The sequence below is a fragment of the Lynx canadensis genome, chromosome F1, assembly GCF_007474595.2.
Source record: "Lynx canadensis isolate LIC74 chromosome F1, mLynCan4.pri.v2, whole genome shotgun sequence".
Classification (NCBI taxonomy): Eukaryota; Metazoa; Chordata; class Mammalia; order Carnivora; family Felidae; genus Lynx; species Lynx canadensis.
In genome coordinates, this window is record NC_044319.2 from 3,308,905 (window position 1) to 3,325,496 (window position 16,592).

At 44.5% G+C, this 16,592-nt stretch overlaps 2 protein-coding genes across 7 annotated transcripts in view; both read left to right on the forward strand.

Annotated features, from left to right (window-relative positions):
• Window positions 1-11,405, forward strand: part of AHCTF1 (AT-hook containing transcription factor 1) — a 79,693-nt gene extending 68,288 nt beyond the window's left edge. For 4 of the 6 annotated variants that reach the window (XM_030302702.1, XM_030302701.1, XM_030302704.1 and 1 more), the window contains 4 exons: window positions 431-2,426; window positions 6,940-7,073; window positions 8,749-8,831; window positions 9,652-11,405. In XM_030302702.1, the coding sequence (XP_030158562.1) occupies window positions 431-2,426; window positions 6,940-7,073; window positions 8,749-8,831; window positions 9,652-9,838 (2,400 nt within the window). In that variant the 3' untranslated portion in view covers window positions 9,839-11,405. The other 2 variants (XM_030302705.1, XM_030302706.1) reach the window with 2 other exon arrangements.
• The window catches only part of LOC115505236 (kinesin-like protein KIF28P), a 78,164-nt gene continuing 72,656 nt past the window's right edge, over window positions 11,085-16,592 (forward strand). Inside the window, exons 1-2 of the mRNA XM_030302708.1 lie at window positions 11,085-11,187; window positions 13,951-14,145. Coding sequence (XP_030158568.1) covers window positions 11,104-11,187; window positions 13,951-14,145 — 279 coding nt within the window. The 5' untranslated portion in view covers window positions 11,085-11,103. The remainder of the gene's footprint in view (window positions 11,188-13,950; window positions 14,146-16,592) is intronic.

The following is a 16,592-nucleotide window of genomic DNA, read 5'->3' on the forward strand; positions in this document are numbered from 1 at the left end:
GGTAATGTGGGGATTCCCATTAAAATGCGATTTGGGGGTTGTTTCTCTCTGGTTAATTTTTTTTTCCTTGGGTGAGAACAGAATAAGTCCTTTAAATTCTTCTCACAGCTGTTGTTAGCATCGTGATAATTTTCAAGGTTTTATAAAGACTGTCTTTTTTTAGCTAGGGAAATGTGGGATTTCTGTTTTAATTCCATTCAGAATCTCAAAATCTTTTTTTTGTCTAGTTATTTAGACTGAGTAATAATGTCTGATGGCTTAAATGGACGTTTTATAAAATAAACCCATAAGCATAGGCCAGATTAAATGTAGTTTATGTTTAACAGCTCATAAACCAAGGGTGAGATGATTATTTAAAACCTTTGTGCTTTAGCTTCAAATAAATGCGTGAAAATCCTTTAACCCTTCTCTTATCTTTAATTCATTTTAGGTGATTGAACATGAAAAGCTTGGAGTTCAAGATTCGGGACACGAGGCTAACGATCTTTCATTTAATGAGTTGTATCCCTCAGGGGCCCTTAAGCTCCAGTATAACTTTGATACCATTGAGCGGCAGTTCTGTGACTTGCCTGATAATAAAGACTCCGCTGAGTGTGACGTTGCCGAAGTAGATGGGGAACTTTTTGGGGCGCAGAGCAACTTTACCTTGATACTGGAAGGTGAAGAAGGAGAGTTTGAGACAGGTGATTCTGCCGCATCTAACGTGTTAGCTACAGCGGCGAACACGGCAGCGGAGGAAAAACCCGCGTGCGGCGGGGAGAATGATGGTCGCGGACACGCCGCGGATTTCGTGTCTGTCACCGCGAGTGACCGGGAGTCCCAGAAGCTGGAGACGTTACCATATGTGCCTGAACCCATTAAAGTAGCCATTGCAGAAAATTTATTAGATGTGATTAAAGACACAAGAAGTAAAGAAATTACTTCAGATACAGTGGAACCACCGTCCATTCACGACAACTTACCTTTAATAAGCCAGAAGGTAATGTGTCCCGGCAAGGTAGTCAGATCTACGCCGAAGACTGTGCAGGAAACCAGTACACTGACCGTAAGCGTGAGCCAGACGCATGACATGATTTCCTCTAGAACGCGCACGAGAGGACAGCGCGTCCAAAACCTGAGTGTCAGACCAGCTCAGCAGGAGGAGTCCGCGGATGTCGCCACCCCTGGCACCCCGGGGCTTTCGGGCGGGAGGAGAGCGAGGAGAACGAAGGACCTCTCTGGGGCTTCCGAAAGTGCCTGTTCTGACGTCAGAGGAGCGTCTCCGAACCAGCAAGTACCCCAAAATTCTGTTACTCCTCGGAGAGGACGGAAAAGAAAAGATCACCAAGACACTTCAGAAAGTGATCATCCTATGGCACGGGAGCCACCGGCCACTCCGGGCGGCTCACTCCGGAGGTTAAAATCCTCTCCGCTGCTGGAGCCAGCAGCTGAGGAAGTTAAGCTTTCATCTGTCACCAAAAAGACCCCTAGAAGAATTAAAAAAGCGGTGGAGAATGACGACAGTGTTGAAATGGTAGATCTAGGCGTAAAAGTTAGTAAAGTAGCACGTTCTGGCGGAAGCACCAGAAAACTGAGAAGTGCTAAACTAGGGGCTTCTGAAACCACGGGATATAAGCAAGATGGAGAAAGTAAGCTTTCACCTGTTACAAAAAAGACTCCTAGAGGCATTAAAAAAGCAGTAGAAAATGCCGACAGTGTTGAAATGGCCGATAAAGATGTAAAAGTCAGTAAAGGAGCACGTTCTGGTGGAAGCACCAGAAAACTGAGAAGTGCTAACGTCGGCTCTTCCAGAAGTGTAGGATACAAACCAGATCCCATGTGCATTGAAGAGGCACCGCCTGTTCAGCACAACAGCAGGGCCAAAAAGAGAGAAGTCAGCACGCCGGATGTTCCAGAAGACTGTCAACGTGACACATCCCAGCTGGCTCTTGAAACCGAATCGGATCTGCCTAGGAAACGGGGTAGGCCGAGAAAAAAACCACCTGAAGATGTGGGATCTAAGGCCACTAAGGAAGTGAGGAGTCCCAAGAAGACGCAGACTCCCAGCCGCCAAAGGAGGTCCGCCAGGAGCACCCCAGCCAGAGGTGGCAAGGCTGACGCCGGGAAGCCAGCTTTAGAAAAGTCTGTTTCCGTGCCAGCGGAGGAACTCGCCACGGTGACCAGCGCAAAGAGGAAGCCTACAAAAAGGACCGAAAATCAAAGCCAGACACGTGCATTACGCTTAATATCGGAAAAATGCACAGGCGAAGACCCAAAGGAACCAGGTGACCCAGAAGCCAAAGTGCCCGCCGCGGTGGCCGTGACCCAGTCCGCGCGCGGCAGGAGGACTAGGGCCAGCAAGGCCGTCTCACTGCTGGACCCTTCGGAACCAGAAACGGAGTTTGTCTTTTCTCCTCCTGTGTCAAAGGCTCCAAGGAAAGAGAAAGGTACTTTTACTTGTGTTCAAAGCACAGTTTTCATCTCACACAACGTCTTCTATTTTCAGCACAGTTCAAGACTGTAATTGGTTATTTCTCCTGAAAATGATTAGTAGTTATAGAGAAGTCCTCCCTGTTCCAAAGAAGAAAACAGTCTTGATCTTTTAATAGTAAAATTTAAAGATTTTCTATTTCAAGGTTTATCTTAGATTCAAGAACTTTCTGGTCCAGTAGGACTCTTTAAATCCTATAATGCACTTGTCATGGGTTCTGTCTTTTAGAATAGTATCCTCTCGTCATTCTGCCATCAGTGACTTAAGTGCAGCCGTGTTTGGCTCGTGACCCAGCTGGTATCTGCAACCTCAGATTGTTTGGAGGGAGGGGAAGGAAGGAGTGGTAACATTTTGTCATTTAGGACGCAGATTACCTAAATGCGTGCTCCCGGTAGCCCCTCCCCTCCCAGTTGGCTCGGCTGCCTGTCCAGCCTGCCTCACTGCGCCGATGAGGCACTGTTGGGTTGGTACAGGGCACACCTTCCCAAAGAGGTGATGAGAACCTCTTACTATTTAGGTCTAAAGCATAGGTCTACATAGAATAACAAAGAGATTACGATGTCTCCGTGCTGTTAAGATTTGGAGGGGGATTTTTCAGTAAAGCGGGCAATCAAGAAAAAGGATCTAAAAGGTGCTGTGGCCCGACAGACCTGGTGCGGGAGTTCTTTGCAAATGTGATAGAAGCAGTTGTTTACCTAAGGTTTAAGATGTTAATTTCAGCAAAGCAGCTCAGGGACTTGTGAGTGAAGGAGGTGACTGTGTTGTTGTATTTATTTAAACCTTTTCATACGAACGCAGTGAGGAACGACCCATATTGTTAGACGCCTCCTGACTCGAGGAAGGCCACGGGGAGATAAGCCATTTAAAAATCTGCAAACTGAAATTTTCTATATTCAGCATTCACTGCACAAGCACTTCTTTAATTTCCATATTTATGCAGTAATCCATTATATTAACATAGCTTGAGCCCAGGAAAGGGCGCTTGTCCTCATTTTTTAAAAATAATTTGAGGGGTGCCTGGGTGGCCGTCTCTTAAGCGATCGACTCTTGACTTTGGCTCAGGTCACGATCTCATGGTTCGTGAGATCGAGCCCCGCATTTGGCTCTCTGCTGACAGCATGGAGCCTGCTTGGGATATTCTCTCTCTCTCTCTCTCTCTCTCTCTCTCTCTCTCTCTCTCTCCCCCCCCCCCCCCCTCTCTCTCAAAATAAAGAAACTTAAAAAAAAAATAAAAATAATTTGTGGTTGGGGCGCCTGGGTGGCTCATTCTGTTAAGCATCTGACTGGCTCGGGTCATGATCTCACGGTTTCTGAGTTGAAGCCTCACATTGGGCCCTCCACTGTCAGCATGGAGCCCGCTTCAGATCCTCGTCTCCCTCTCTCTGCCCCTCCTCCTCTCTCTCAAAAATAAATAGACATTAAAAAAAATAATAATTTGTGGATGTAGAAGGTCTCCTCTGCCCCCTCCCAGTGTTTTAAAGTCAGATCTTTGATTTTGCGGTCCTGTGTAATTCAGTTCTTCCTGGTGTTAGGAAAGGTGGGCCACACCCATACCCTGCCCAGAACAGAACAGAACCGAACGCTCATCGCAGCTCACGTTACTAAGCTGCTCTGTTAGAGCTCAAATTACTGAAAGGCAGCAGTGTGGGGAGCAGAAGGTCATTAACACAAGTCTTTTCTGCTTTCCTCTTGACTTAGAACAGTGCAGCCAACACCGAAGTTGTGTGTTGTTCTGGTACAGATGGCAGACATCTCAGGAATTCTGAGTTTTGTCACCTTTGCAGAGTCATCCTCCCTCCATGTGCCCATTAACTATAACTTTTTCTGTAATAAATTCATGCCTGCCATAGAAAATCAGAAAAGTCATCTAGAGGACCAATAACCAGTGTTCACAGTCTCTTCCCGTTGTAGGTATAGTTTGTTTGTTTTTAAATGCTTATTTATATTTGAGAGAGAGGGGGCAAGTGGGGGAAGGACTGACAGAATCCGAAGCAGGTTCCAGGTTCTGAGCTGTCAGCACAGAGCCCGATGCGGGGCTTGAACTCACGAACCACGAGATCATGACCTAAGCCGAAGTCGGACCCTTAACCGACGGAGTCCCCCAGGTGCCCCTGTAGTTTGTTTTTTTAAAACCCAACAGCCTGATGTGTGTACAGCTGTGTATTCTGCTTCCCCCCTCGCTCGCTGAGTATCTTCAGATGCTTGTGTGTTTTGTCACTCACACACTGAGGGCTCCTGGGTGGCGTCGCATCCCGCTGACGGGCCACAGGCTGCTCACGATTTCTCCCGGTAGGTATTTGAATGGTTTTCAGCTTTTCTAGTAGTAAAAAGAGACCCCTTCTGGTGAGAAGTGATGAGAAATGGGGGGGGGGGCTGCAAGATGTCATTTCTGCCACTTTACTAGCTGGGCGGGTGGGGGGGAGGGGGCCGCATAGCCCTCCTGAACCTGCTTTTCCTCCGTGTGCAGTGAAGATGCCAGCGCCCCGCTCTGTGGCTCCTTCACCGGGGTGGCCACCCCCCACGGAGGCTCTGTCCATCCTTCTGCCCTCTCACTGCGCCTCTGTCCCCAGTGCTGACTTAAGTCGTATTTTGAAAGCTCTTCGGGGAGGGGTTGGAAGTGCAGGGAGCAGGTGCAGGAAGTCCTCTAATCGAAACCCATCAAAGAAACCACCGCTCCGAATGTAGTCAGAAGTGTTTCGCTGGTCGGAAGAACGCGAAGCTTGGCGTTTCAGTGGACTTTGTGTAATTTCTGTTGCCAGCAACAGTTACTGAAGAAGGGCACGCCGTCTGCCTGAGGCCGGAGTGGGTGTATGTTCGCCGGCTGATCTGACTCTCCGCAGCCCGGGGAAGGGTGCTGTTGTCTGCGGTGGGAGACGGAAGTTCAGGGACACAGAGCTTCCCCCCACCCCCTACCCCCCCAGGATAAGTGTCCGTGGAGCCAACTCCTGCTGGCTGCTCAGAGTTGTTAAAGCTGCTTACCAGTACGTTCCTGGCTCTGAAGCCAGGACTTTGGAACTCCTCAAGCCTTAAGTAGCGCTGGAGAGAGATGGGTGAGGAATTCACATGCCGACAGGTAGAACAAAGTCTTGTCTGGCTGATACAAGCGCGTGGAAGGCGTGGTGGAGGCCGGATTCTTTGGCACATGGTAGTGTAGGTTTCTAGTTCCTGATCGCCCTCTGCAGTGCAGGGGGAACCGGAGGTGAAGAGCGTGAGCTGGTCTTTGAAAAGGCAGAGCCGCTGCAGAGAACCGAATGTTTTCATTTCCTAGAAAGAATATAGATACGTTTCTTTTTAACGTCAGAAGGGGAAGGTCACCACCAGCAACCCCAGCCGTTGCCATTTCTGCCCGTTATCTGCAGGCAGCAGAGAGGACTTTTGGTTCTGACCTCACCTCTGTTTTCTTTTTAAGAATCCTAGGCTTTAAAAAGCAGAATTTGACGTCTTACAGAAGTTTTGATTGTCCCGGTCGGTGAAGTAACGTTGAACCAGACTTTGAGAATCTTATTTTATGATTTGTAAATTCTGAAAGTCATGACTCCGTGACCAGTGCAGACCTCCACAAAGCACTTGTTGGGCGCCCCACACTCTTGTGACCCTGTAATCTTCACGGCGACTCCGTAGGTCCCGATACAGTGATCCCATTTTATAGACACTGAGGCAGAGAGAGTTTTATCTGATTTGCCTTTGGCCCCACAAGTAGAGGATCCAGAAGCTGGAATCTAACCTGTGGCAGACTGGTTTGGCTGCACCTGCCACGTCCATCGTGACTTTGCTAATTGCCTTTGATACGGAGACCCGATGGTGAATGTAAATCTGAGAGAACGTCTATGATGTTTTTAGTTATATGTTCTGGGCCAGTTCTTAATTAAACCATTTTTATTTATCTATGGAATATCTTCCAATCAATCAGCCTGTTTTTTCCTGTACTAGTTACCTTCACTGCTTCCATTTTCCCTTTATGATGTGAATTTTTCTGTTGTTCCTTTGGCCAGAACCACTAGTTCAGAATGATCTGGAAAGAAAAAAGTTTAGAGTCTCTTTGAAGATAAAATTACTTTTATAAATAAAAACGTCATCTTTGGAATAGTAGGGATTATGAAGCAAACTAGCTCAGGTTATATAGAAGATTGATGTTTTCCTTCCCCAGAATGTATGAGGAGCAGTGACGGTTAACACTCCTAGAAAAATAGTTCTGGGTTTGATTCCTTAATTTTTATGTCGTAGCACTATTTAGTTTGGGGCATTAAATGTTCTACACGCCGGATTTACCCAAATGGTGTTGAGATTTTCCCCTGCGTTTGTCTCTCCTCAAGTGGCCACCGTGTCCCCGTTAGTGTTTCCAGGCTTGGAAATGTTCATGTCTTTCCAGCGTGCATCCTGTTCCAAGCTTTTAGAAAAAATAGATCTGGAGGTACATATACATAGACCTGGATTACAGTGTGTGTTTGTTCTTTCCTACCTTTCTTCAGCTAAAAAAATAGAGGCTCCAGCACAATTGCAAGAACTAGTTTCAGATTTATCTTCTCAGTTTGTCTTCTCACCGCCTACTTTACGGACCAGGCAGAAAAACACATCCAATACATCCAGACTTGGAGATGAACTGGTAAGCAGTGCGTTTTATTCCTTTGTATGCTTGTTTAAACATGCTCTTGGGGTGCCTGGGGGGCTCAGTGGGTGGAGCATCCGACTCTTGATTTCGGCTCAGGGCATGGTCCCAGGGTCGTGGGATCGGGCCCTGCATCGGGCTCCGTGCTGAGCATGGAGCCTGCTTAAGATTCATTCTTTCTGTCTCTCTGTCTCTTCCTGTCTCTCCCTCTGCCCCTCTCCCCAACTCACTCTCTCTTCAAAAAAAAAAAAAAAAAAAGCGCTCTTTACTTTTTTAAGCAACGTTTCCTAAATAAACCTCTTTTAAAAGAGCAGACATTTGGGGCACCTGGGTGGCTCCATCGGTTAAGCGACTCTTGACTTTGGCTCAGGTCATGATCTCACAGTTGTGAGTTCAAACCCCGCATCCAGCTCTGTACCGACAGCACAGAGCCTACTTGGGATTCTGTCTCCCACTCTCTCTGCCCCTCCCTTGCTCTCTCTCTTAAAAAATAAATAAAAATAAACTTTAAAAATATTTACAAGAGCAGACATTTATACTGAAAGCCCTAAATTGCCTTCTCTGCACTTTGGGGCACCCTCCCTCTGACACGTCTGTGACATGTCGCTGATGGTGTATTACTGGCAGCTGAGGTTTAGATTACCTATTGGGGAAGAGGTTTTTAACTTTTAGCATCTCATCAGAATTCTCTGGATGTGTTTATCTAAAATAGAGGTCCCTGAATGAACTCCCGGGGTGTCACCCATAGACCACACTTGGAGGGACAGTGTTTCAGAGTTGTGCAATCACCTGACTGCGCATAACCCTAAAATGAAAACAGCTCATGGATTGAACTAGTTAGCAACATTAATTCAAAAGCATTTCTTGAATTACCTGCTATGACCAGTTACTATGCGAGGGCAGAGACGCCCATGGAAATCACTTGGGCAAATGCCTTGTCTTTCAGGAGCTCAGTTTAAAGAGGCTAAACCACACGTAATTATTTCACAGCCTGATAAGAATCGATTTATACCCAAGTAGCCCTCTAGATAGAAGGTGAAGGAAGCAGGCCTTCCTGGAAGGGAAGACTGTGGACTGCAGACACCCAGAATGTGGCTGTGCAGGGGGCAGGGGCTCCTTACATACTGCTGCCCAGCCACGTGCATATTGAAGGAAGGATGAAATGAATTCTGGGGAGGAAAAGTAGTCCCTGGTGGCCTGTTCCTTCATGAGGTGAGGAGAGCTTGGATTTGGACAGAGGGCAGCAGACAAGGAAACGTGTGCCTTGGAGACACATTGAACGTATGGATGGGGATGAAGAGTGCCCCTGAATGACCAGAGTTCCTACTGAAACTCTAGGGGGGGGGGGGTGCCTGGGTGTCTCACGTTGGTTAAGTGGCCAACTTCAGCCCAGGTCATGATCTCACAGTCTGTGGGTTGGAGCCCCGCATCGGGCTCTGTGCTGTCGGTGCAGTCTGGAGCCTGCTTCGGATCCTCTGTTTCCCTCTGTGCCCCTTCCTCGCTTTCTCTCAAAAATAAACACACATTAAAAAAAAAAAAGTCCATCTGGGACTTGTTGCGTCTGAATTCATTAGCACCGTTTGGCGGTATTCCTTGACTCAGGATAGAATTCAGTTTACGTTGCGGATATGTAATTACTGAAGATTTCTCTCTCCAAACTTGTAACCCATAGAAAGATAACGCTCAATCAACAGAAACTGTGAGAAAGCAAAAAGTGAAAACCACCAGGACTGCAAAGACCAGACAAGCAAGCAGGTCTGACCTTTTTTGTGCGGTAATTTTTATCCATTTTGTTTTGTGAATTAGATTTGAGAAGAGTCTTGTCTTAGAGAAACCAAGCTCTTCAGAAAAGGGTAATTCTTAGGAGAATCTGTGCGTACCGGCTCCTGGTGATCGCTGGATTTCACCGCGGGAGGACGAGGCGGGTCTCCACAGGGCGGTGAGAGCCCATTCAGCCTTCAAAGCTGGGCTGTGGGGGCGGGGCGGGGCGGGGCGGGGCCCCCTGGGTCCTTCTGTTCTGGCCGAGGGGGTGGGGGCTCGGCGGCGGGATGTGTCATCCTCTCCTTAGTAAAGGTAGGTAACAGTAAAAATAATTACAAACTTGGCAGTAAAACTTCATTCGTGGGGAAGTTCCTCCAGGTTTATTTGTGCTTAGGCATGGTTGAATTTCATAAAAGCATAAAGTAATCCATTTCATCTTACTTTAAAAACCGACTTAATGTGTCTTTCGACCGTAGGTAATAACACCATTTATACATCAGTTGGCTTTGTGACATATGTGGGGCACTTGCATATTATGGAAGTATGCACAGAATTGCGAACTGTGCGGTTTGAGGGTTGCCGTTTCTCTCCCGTTCACGGGCCTGCCGGGCTCTCAGCCCATCCAGGTCACGTGGGCCTTTATTCTGCCTCCAGTTACCTTCATGACATAAAGCTTCTTTGCTTCTCTTATAAAATCAGAGCACCAGGAAAGGGTACCCGCTCCTTGAGGCTTTTTTGCGAATACAGTGGGAAAGTGGATTCTGTTTTATATTACAGTGTGTTTATTCTTACTTGAATTGTTTTTGGTTTTCAGAAACAAAGAAGACGACCCCTGGTCCCCTCCTCCAGTGAAGATCAGGCTGATTTCTCCTTTGGGAAGCCCGGTTGACGATGTAAAGAACAAGCCTAGAAAAGCTACTACGGTACCAAGAGGTCTGGGAAGGAGCAAGAAGAAACTGTCTTCCTTTCCAAAGCAAGTTTTACGGAGAAAAATGCTGTAATTTTTTTTTCAAGTTTTTAATGTACACCAATTTGTAGAGTCATCAAAATTGTGTGGATTATTAAAAATCATCTAATTTGGAAGAAAATGATTTGTATAAATTACTGTAAATTTTTGTAGACAGAAGCTCTTCAATAAGCAAAGTAACTCCATAAGGAGTGTGATTCTTTTAGTCCAGGCAGTTTTTTCTATTTTATATTAAGACTTCATACATTTATACAGTATGTAAATATGGCTTATTATTGGAATGTTAAATAAAGTGTATACTTCACAGTAGTTTGTGTCTGTTAGATTTTTGAGAGGGGATTTCTGTTTTAATCATGACTTTCTAATGCTAGTAGGCACTGGCCCCATTTCTTTCTCTGCAGTTAATGGTGTTAGGCCAGTCTTAAAACGAGGATGACTGAATAACTGTTGATTCTTTTTCAAGGTTGCTATTTTATAATTTATGCACTTTGCTTCTATGATTGAGATTTCTAATCAAAAAATGTATTTTTTCTTTTTTTTTGGCTTGTTATTACTATGTTGAAATCAAATTATGGGCATGTAATTTTGCCGCGTTTTGTAGTCTAACACATTTTGTATATTCTACCTCAAATGAGTGATTTTCCAAGCAATGCATTGGTTAAATATAACGTTGGCATTCCTTGTTCAGCAAGCGTAAAGGCTATTTGTCCTTACGGTCTCTTCATTATTCAGAGACTAATTATCCAGGTTAGATTGACCGGTTCACTGCTCACTAGCAACTTCTTGGAAAGGTTTGAGAAGGGGGAATGGGAAACAAGTCCGTTTCGTGGCTGTTCGGCACACCTTGTATGTGTGCCTGCTGTCGATGGAATGACAAGACTGAACAAATTTTTTTATAATACTCTTGCTGTGAAGGAGCTTGCTATCAAATTACAGAAATCCCTTAACATTCAGGTTTTAAAACTGACACATTTTCATAGGACCTCAGGCACAGACTATCGAGGATGGGCCACGAGTGTGAGTAGAAGTGGGGAAGGGAAAAGCGAAAAGAACAGGACCCCGTCCTCCGCAGTATGACTGTGTGCAATGAAGCGGAGATACTTGATGTGGGCTGTAAAACTCATCAATAAGTAAGTGTTGCAAAATAATTTATAACAGGTCATTGATAGTGTGTAATGAATGGACCATGAATAATTGATTGTCTAGAAACAAACTGCTTTTGTTGGCTAAGCTTTTAATGTTTTAGTGTGAAGCGTAAGCAGCGCACTTTCTACCTTATTTTTCTACCAAATAAATAACATGAGTGACGGGAAAATGGTGAAGATGCCTATGCCACGTATGGACAGTGTGACAGTCGCGGTGCGCGTGCGGCCTTTCAGTCAGGTCAGTGATGAATGTTACATCGCCTTGTTGAAATTTTGACTATGACTCATTTTATTAACTTTTTAACGATAGTGATCAAATGTGTAAGCTGCTTGTCATTTATGGAATATTTAAATGAACCTGTTAAATGAGTAATTTAAAGATCTGAACATAATTTAGTAAACACGTAATTTCATTCCTTTGCACAAGTAGCTCAATAAAAAAATTGATGAGAGAAACGTACGTACTGTCAAGTTAATAATTTTTTAAACCAGTGCGGTTTGGTCAATGTAGACGTGTTGTTTTTAGTAAATGTACTTCTCCCCTCCTCAGTAATAGCAGATCACAAGCAAATAAGTTGCCGGTTCGGGATGAATTCTGTAGATTTTAAGTGCATTTACGCATACACATATTTATGTAACTTCCTACCGCTGGTCATTCAACTGTGTTGCTACAACACTAAGATACAGATTATACTTGTTGTGGGACCCTGCATGCTGATTATCAGTGCAGTAGTTAGGTTTTAAGAGAATTCTGAACAGTTGGCCCATTCACACTTTTGGCTGCTCTGGATCAAACACCACTAAAGCGTGCAGTCCTGTGTGAGTAAATGGTAGTAGTATGTATCGCCATGGTAAGGCAAGCAATGTGGGCCCCCAGAGACAGATTGGATCTAGTGAAAACTCCTGGAGATAGAAGCATTCAGGATGACCCAAAGAACAAGATCTGGACAAGGGTATGCTAGAGGGAGCAAACATGCAAAGGGCTTACCGGACGGTAATAACTGGTCCGCAGCGGCAGACGAACGTGACGGAGACCTTACAGGAGGTCTTGTTTTCCTGCTCGGACCTTGTACAACCCGATGCTTTTCCTCTCTTGTCCATCAGTGTTCAGTATTGTCCTGCACGTTTTCAGTTTGTGTCCATTGTTTCCCGTCTCTTAGCATTCATCTGTGTCACAGAAAATATTTTAGCAGCCAGGCAGATATGTAATTAGACGGCTTTAGGGAGAGAGACAGCAGTGACCGAGGCAGTGTGATACTGGCATGATGACAGACCTGCAGGTTAACGTGTAGAAACAAATCTTCCCAGGCCTTCGTGGCCAACTGATTTTCAACAAGGCTGCCAAGCGGTCCTGGAAAAACTTGGTAGCTACATGCAAAAAATGAACTTGGGGGTGCCTGGGTGGCTCAGTCGGTTGAGCATCCGACTTCAGCTTAGGTCATGATCTTGCGGTTTGTGAGTTCAAGCCCCGCGTCAGGCTCTGTGCTGACAGCTCCGAGCCTGGAGCCTGCTTAGGATTCTGTCTCCCTATCTCTCTGCTCCTTCCCTGTTCACGCTCTGTCTCTCTCAAAAATAAACATTTAAGAAAAAAAAAAAAAAGAACTTGGACCCTTACCTCACACCATATACGAAAATTAACACAAAATGGACCAAAGACCCAAATATAAGAGCTAGAAGTACAAAAAAACACATAGTAAATATTCGTGACTTTGGATTCTCCGATTCCTTTAAAAGGAACCGTTTCTGACAACAGTGGCATATTTTTCATGACTCCAGGTGGGTTCATCCCAGCTGTCTTACTTCCCAGCACCCCCTGCACCCCCACCACCTCTGCAAACTAGAAGGCCTATAATTTAACCATTATCAAAACAGACCTCCTCCCGATCGCCTTTCATCACACCCTCTTCTGTTCTGAGTGTGCCATTAGGGCCCACTTCTGTAAGAGGAAATCAAGCCACCTTTGAGAAGAGAGGAGTTGCTATCCCCCTAGGCAGCGTGTCTAATGCTGGGCTCTGGGTCTGGAGGTGGGAACAAGCAGCTTCCGTTTTGGAAGCCCCAGCACGTGAGGAATGTGGGACAGCAGTCTGAGATCCTCAGCTGATTCCCCCCCCCCCCCCCGGCATGGGATCACCCCCTCGGGCCGGGGCAAGGACAGCCAGCACCCTTGTATTCTCAGCATGACATAACAAAGCGGAGCCTCCCTGCATGCGTGGGCACTGGGTGCAAGAAGGCATCCCACCTCTCACCAAGACCCTCCCCGCACTTAGCCTCCGCAACAGGCAGATATGGGGGCAGGACGTGAAATGCTGATATCATGCTCCTGCTGGGAAGAAAGCCCTGCGACTGGAATCTGGGGGGAGAGGGAACCTTGTGGTCGGGGCTCCAGCAGTCTGGAGCGGAGTCTCCACCTGGCTCAGCAGGCAGGGGGAAGAAGGCATGGTCTCGCTTCACACACCAGACTCCACCTTAACAATTCTGACACAATTCCTTTGAATGGATGTTTTGTCATTGGCTGTTTGCCCTTAGGACCATTACCGGAGTCTTGAAATGGTTGTTTTTCCATTTTCATTTTTCCTTTAATGATTTTCACCAGTCTCACTGGCGCGTGAAACAGGGAAGAAGCTCTCTGTTGCTATCGTTATCGCCATTAGTATAGTTGGGTGTTAGGCTACTCTCAGAAAATTAATATGACCGGAGATAAGACTCAAAAATTCTGAGTGAAAGAGTCACTGTTTGTCATAACGGCTGCTAAGAATAACACCGAGAAGAACCCCTTTCTCAAAATTAGGATTGTGAACTGGCACTTCTTTAAATACACAAGTTCAAATGGCATTTATAACAAAACACTTCACCAATGTTAAAACACACACACGGAGAACAAAATGAATCGATGGTAAGTTCCTGCCTTAATTTTTTACAAGGTGTGTATAAAGACTTGCAAAACAGCTTGGAAGACAAAGAGATACTACAATGACTGACCGAATTTGTAATTTGACTGTAGAGAGAGAAGAATTCTGGGAGCAAATGTGTGATTTCCATGCATTCCAGAACCACCACAACCATACAAGACCCTAAGAATCCAGAACATAGGAAGACGTTTACTTTTGACCTGGCCTATTGGTCTCACGATGGATTTCAAAAGGATAAAGATGGTGTGTTTATTTCAACTGATCCTAGCAGTAAATTTGCAAGCCAGGTAAATTGCTTTAAAACACAACTTCAAAGGAAGTTTGTTTGTTTTTAAATAAAATGTTAATAGGACAGTACAATTGTGTAATACAAGCATGGTACGATATATACTTCCATTTGACAGTTGATTTTAAATTAATTCCTTTTTCATGCTAAACATGGGGTCCAAAAGTGCAGCTATTGTCTAAATAATTTTTAGGCACTCAAATCCATTGATTTCCCAACATATTGGCATATTTTGAAAAAGAAGCATCAGTTACATTTTGCCCGAGATAAAATAAGCAAAATATGTGATGCACTCAGCATTTAAGAACACTTGTTTTATCAAGTGTTTATCGTGTGCTTTGCATTATTCCATAATAAAGTTGCCCACAACTTGGTATGGGGAGACTTATGGTGCATTAAAAAATGTTACACGTTCTGTGATAGGAATATGGGTTATGATGGGGTACAATGGAGAGGTGGTCATTTCAATCTGGACAAAGCTCATTAAGTTTCTTGGATCTGGGTGTGTATAGTTTCCATCAAATTTGGAACACTTTCAACTCTCATTTTTTCAAATCTCTTTTGCCCCCCGCTGCCCACCTTTTTCCTTCTGTGATTTCGATCGCCCTTGCCCCACAGGTCACTGAGACTCTGTTTATTTCCCCCAAAACTTTTCTCTCCATTCTTGTCTGCCTAGTTGTCTTTCAAAGACAGCTGAAAGCTTGCAGATTTATCAAACCACTCCTAAAAATAGCCTCTATCAAGTAGCTCTGACTTCACAAACTCACTGAAAGGGCCTCATGGCCCCTCGAATGCACTTTGAGAACAACCATCCTAGATAAATCAGTAAAAATCAATAAAAAAATCAAACAGAATTACAACTAATCAGTCAGTTGTGGGGAAATGGGATCATGAAGCATTCAAAACAAGGCAGGAAAAGTGGGGAAAAGTTAAAAGGAGATGGGATAAGTAGAATACAAATAGCAAGATGGTAGACTTAATGCCAGCCATATTAGTTATTACACCAAATGTAAATAAACATGCCAACTAAACGTCAGATGATCAGATTTGATAGGAAAAACCAGATCCAACTACATCTGTCTGTCGAAACCCAACTTAAAAATAGATACTACCATGTAAACACTATGAAAACTACAGAGAAAACTACTATATCACATAAAGTAGACTTCGAACAAGAAACATTCTATAATGATAATTCATTAAGAAGACATTCCATTATGGGGTGCCTGGGTGGCTCAGTTGGTTAAGCGTCCCACTATTGATTTTAGGCTCAGGTCATCATCTCACAGTCCATGAATTTGAGCCCCACATCGGGTTCTGTGCTGACAGCATGGAGCCTACTTGGGATTCTCTGTCTCTCTCTCCGCCCTTCCCTGCTCACATGCTCTCCCTCAAAAACAAACATTAAAAAAAAAAAGTAAATAATTCATAGATCAAGGAATAAACCACAAATTAGTAAATACTTTGAATAAAAATTTAAGGGGTGCCTGGGTGGCTCAGTAGGTTGAGTGTCCGACTTTGGCTCAGGTCTGATCTTACCATTTGTGAGTTCAAGCCCCGCAACGGGGCTCTGTGCTGACAGCTCAGAACCTGGAGCTCACTTTGGATTCTGTGTCCCCCTCTCTCTCTGCCCCTCCCCACTCGCACTCTGTGTCTCTCTTTCTCAAAAATAAATAAACATTTTAAAAAACTGAATAAAAATTTAAAAATTTATCAAAGTTTGTGGAACACAGCTACCACAGGGCTTAGAAAAATTTTATAGCATTAAGTTATTAGAGAAGCACAATCTTGAGTCTTCCACCTAAGAATTTAGAAAAAGAAGAGCAAATTAAACACAAAGCAAGTAGAGGAAGAAATAAGGATAAAAACAGTAATTAATGCAAAACATTAAAATAATAGGAAAAGTCTATGAACTTTGTCAAAGCTAATTCTTTCAAAAGATGAATAAGGGGTGCCTGGGTGGCTCAGTCGGTTAAGCATCCGACTTCGGCTCAGGTCATGATCTCGCGGTTTGTGAGTTCAAGCCCCGCATCAGGCTCTGTGCTGATGGCTCAGAGCCTGGAGCCTGTTTCAGATTCTGTGTCTTCCTCTCTCTCTGACCCTCCCCTGTTCATGCTCTGTCTCTCTGTCTCAAAAATAAATAAATGTTGAAAAAAAAATTTTTTTAAAAGATGAATAAAATTGAACCTCTACCCCAATTGGTTAAGAAAAAAACATAACAGTACCAAGATGAGAAATGAAAGAGAGTCATCACAACAAATCTTACAGACATTTAAAAAAATGGGACTACTGTGAAAAACTTATTGCTAATACATTCAACAAGTTAGATGAAATGATACAAGCCACCAAAGGTCACACAAAAACAGATAATTCAAATAGCCCTCAAGAAATTGAATTTATGGTTAAAACCTTCTAACAAAGAAAATTCTAGGCCAAGATGCCTTTCCT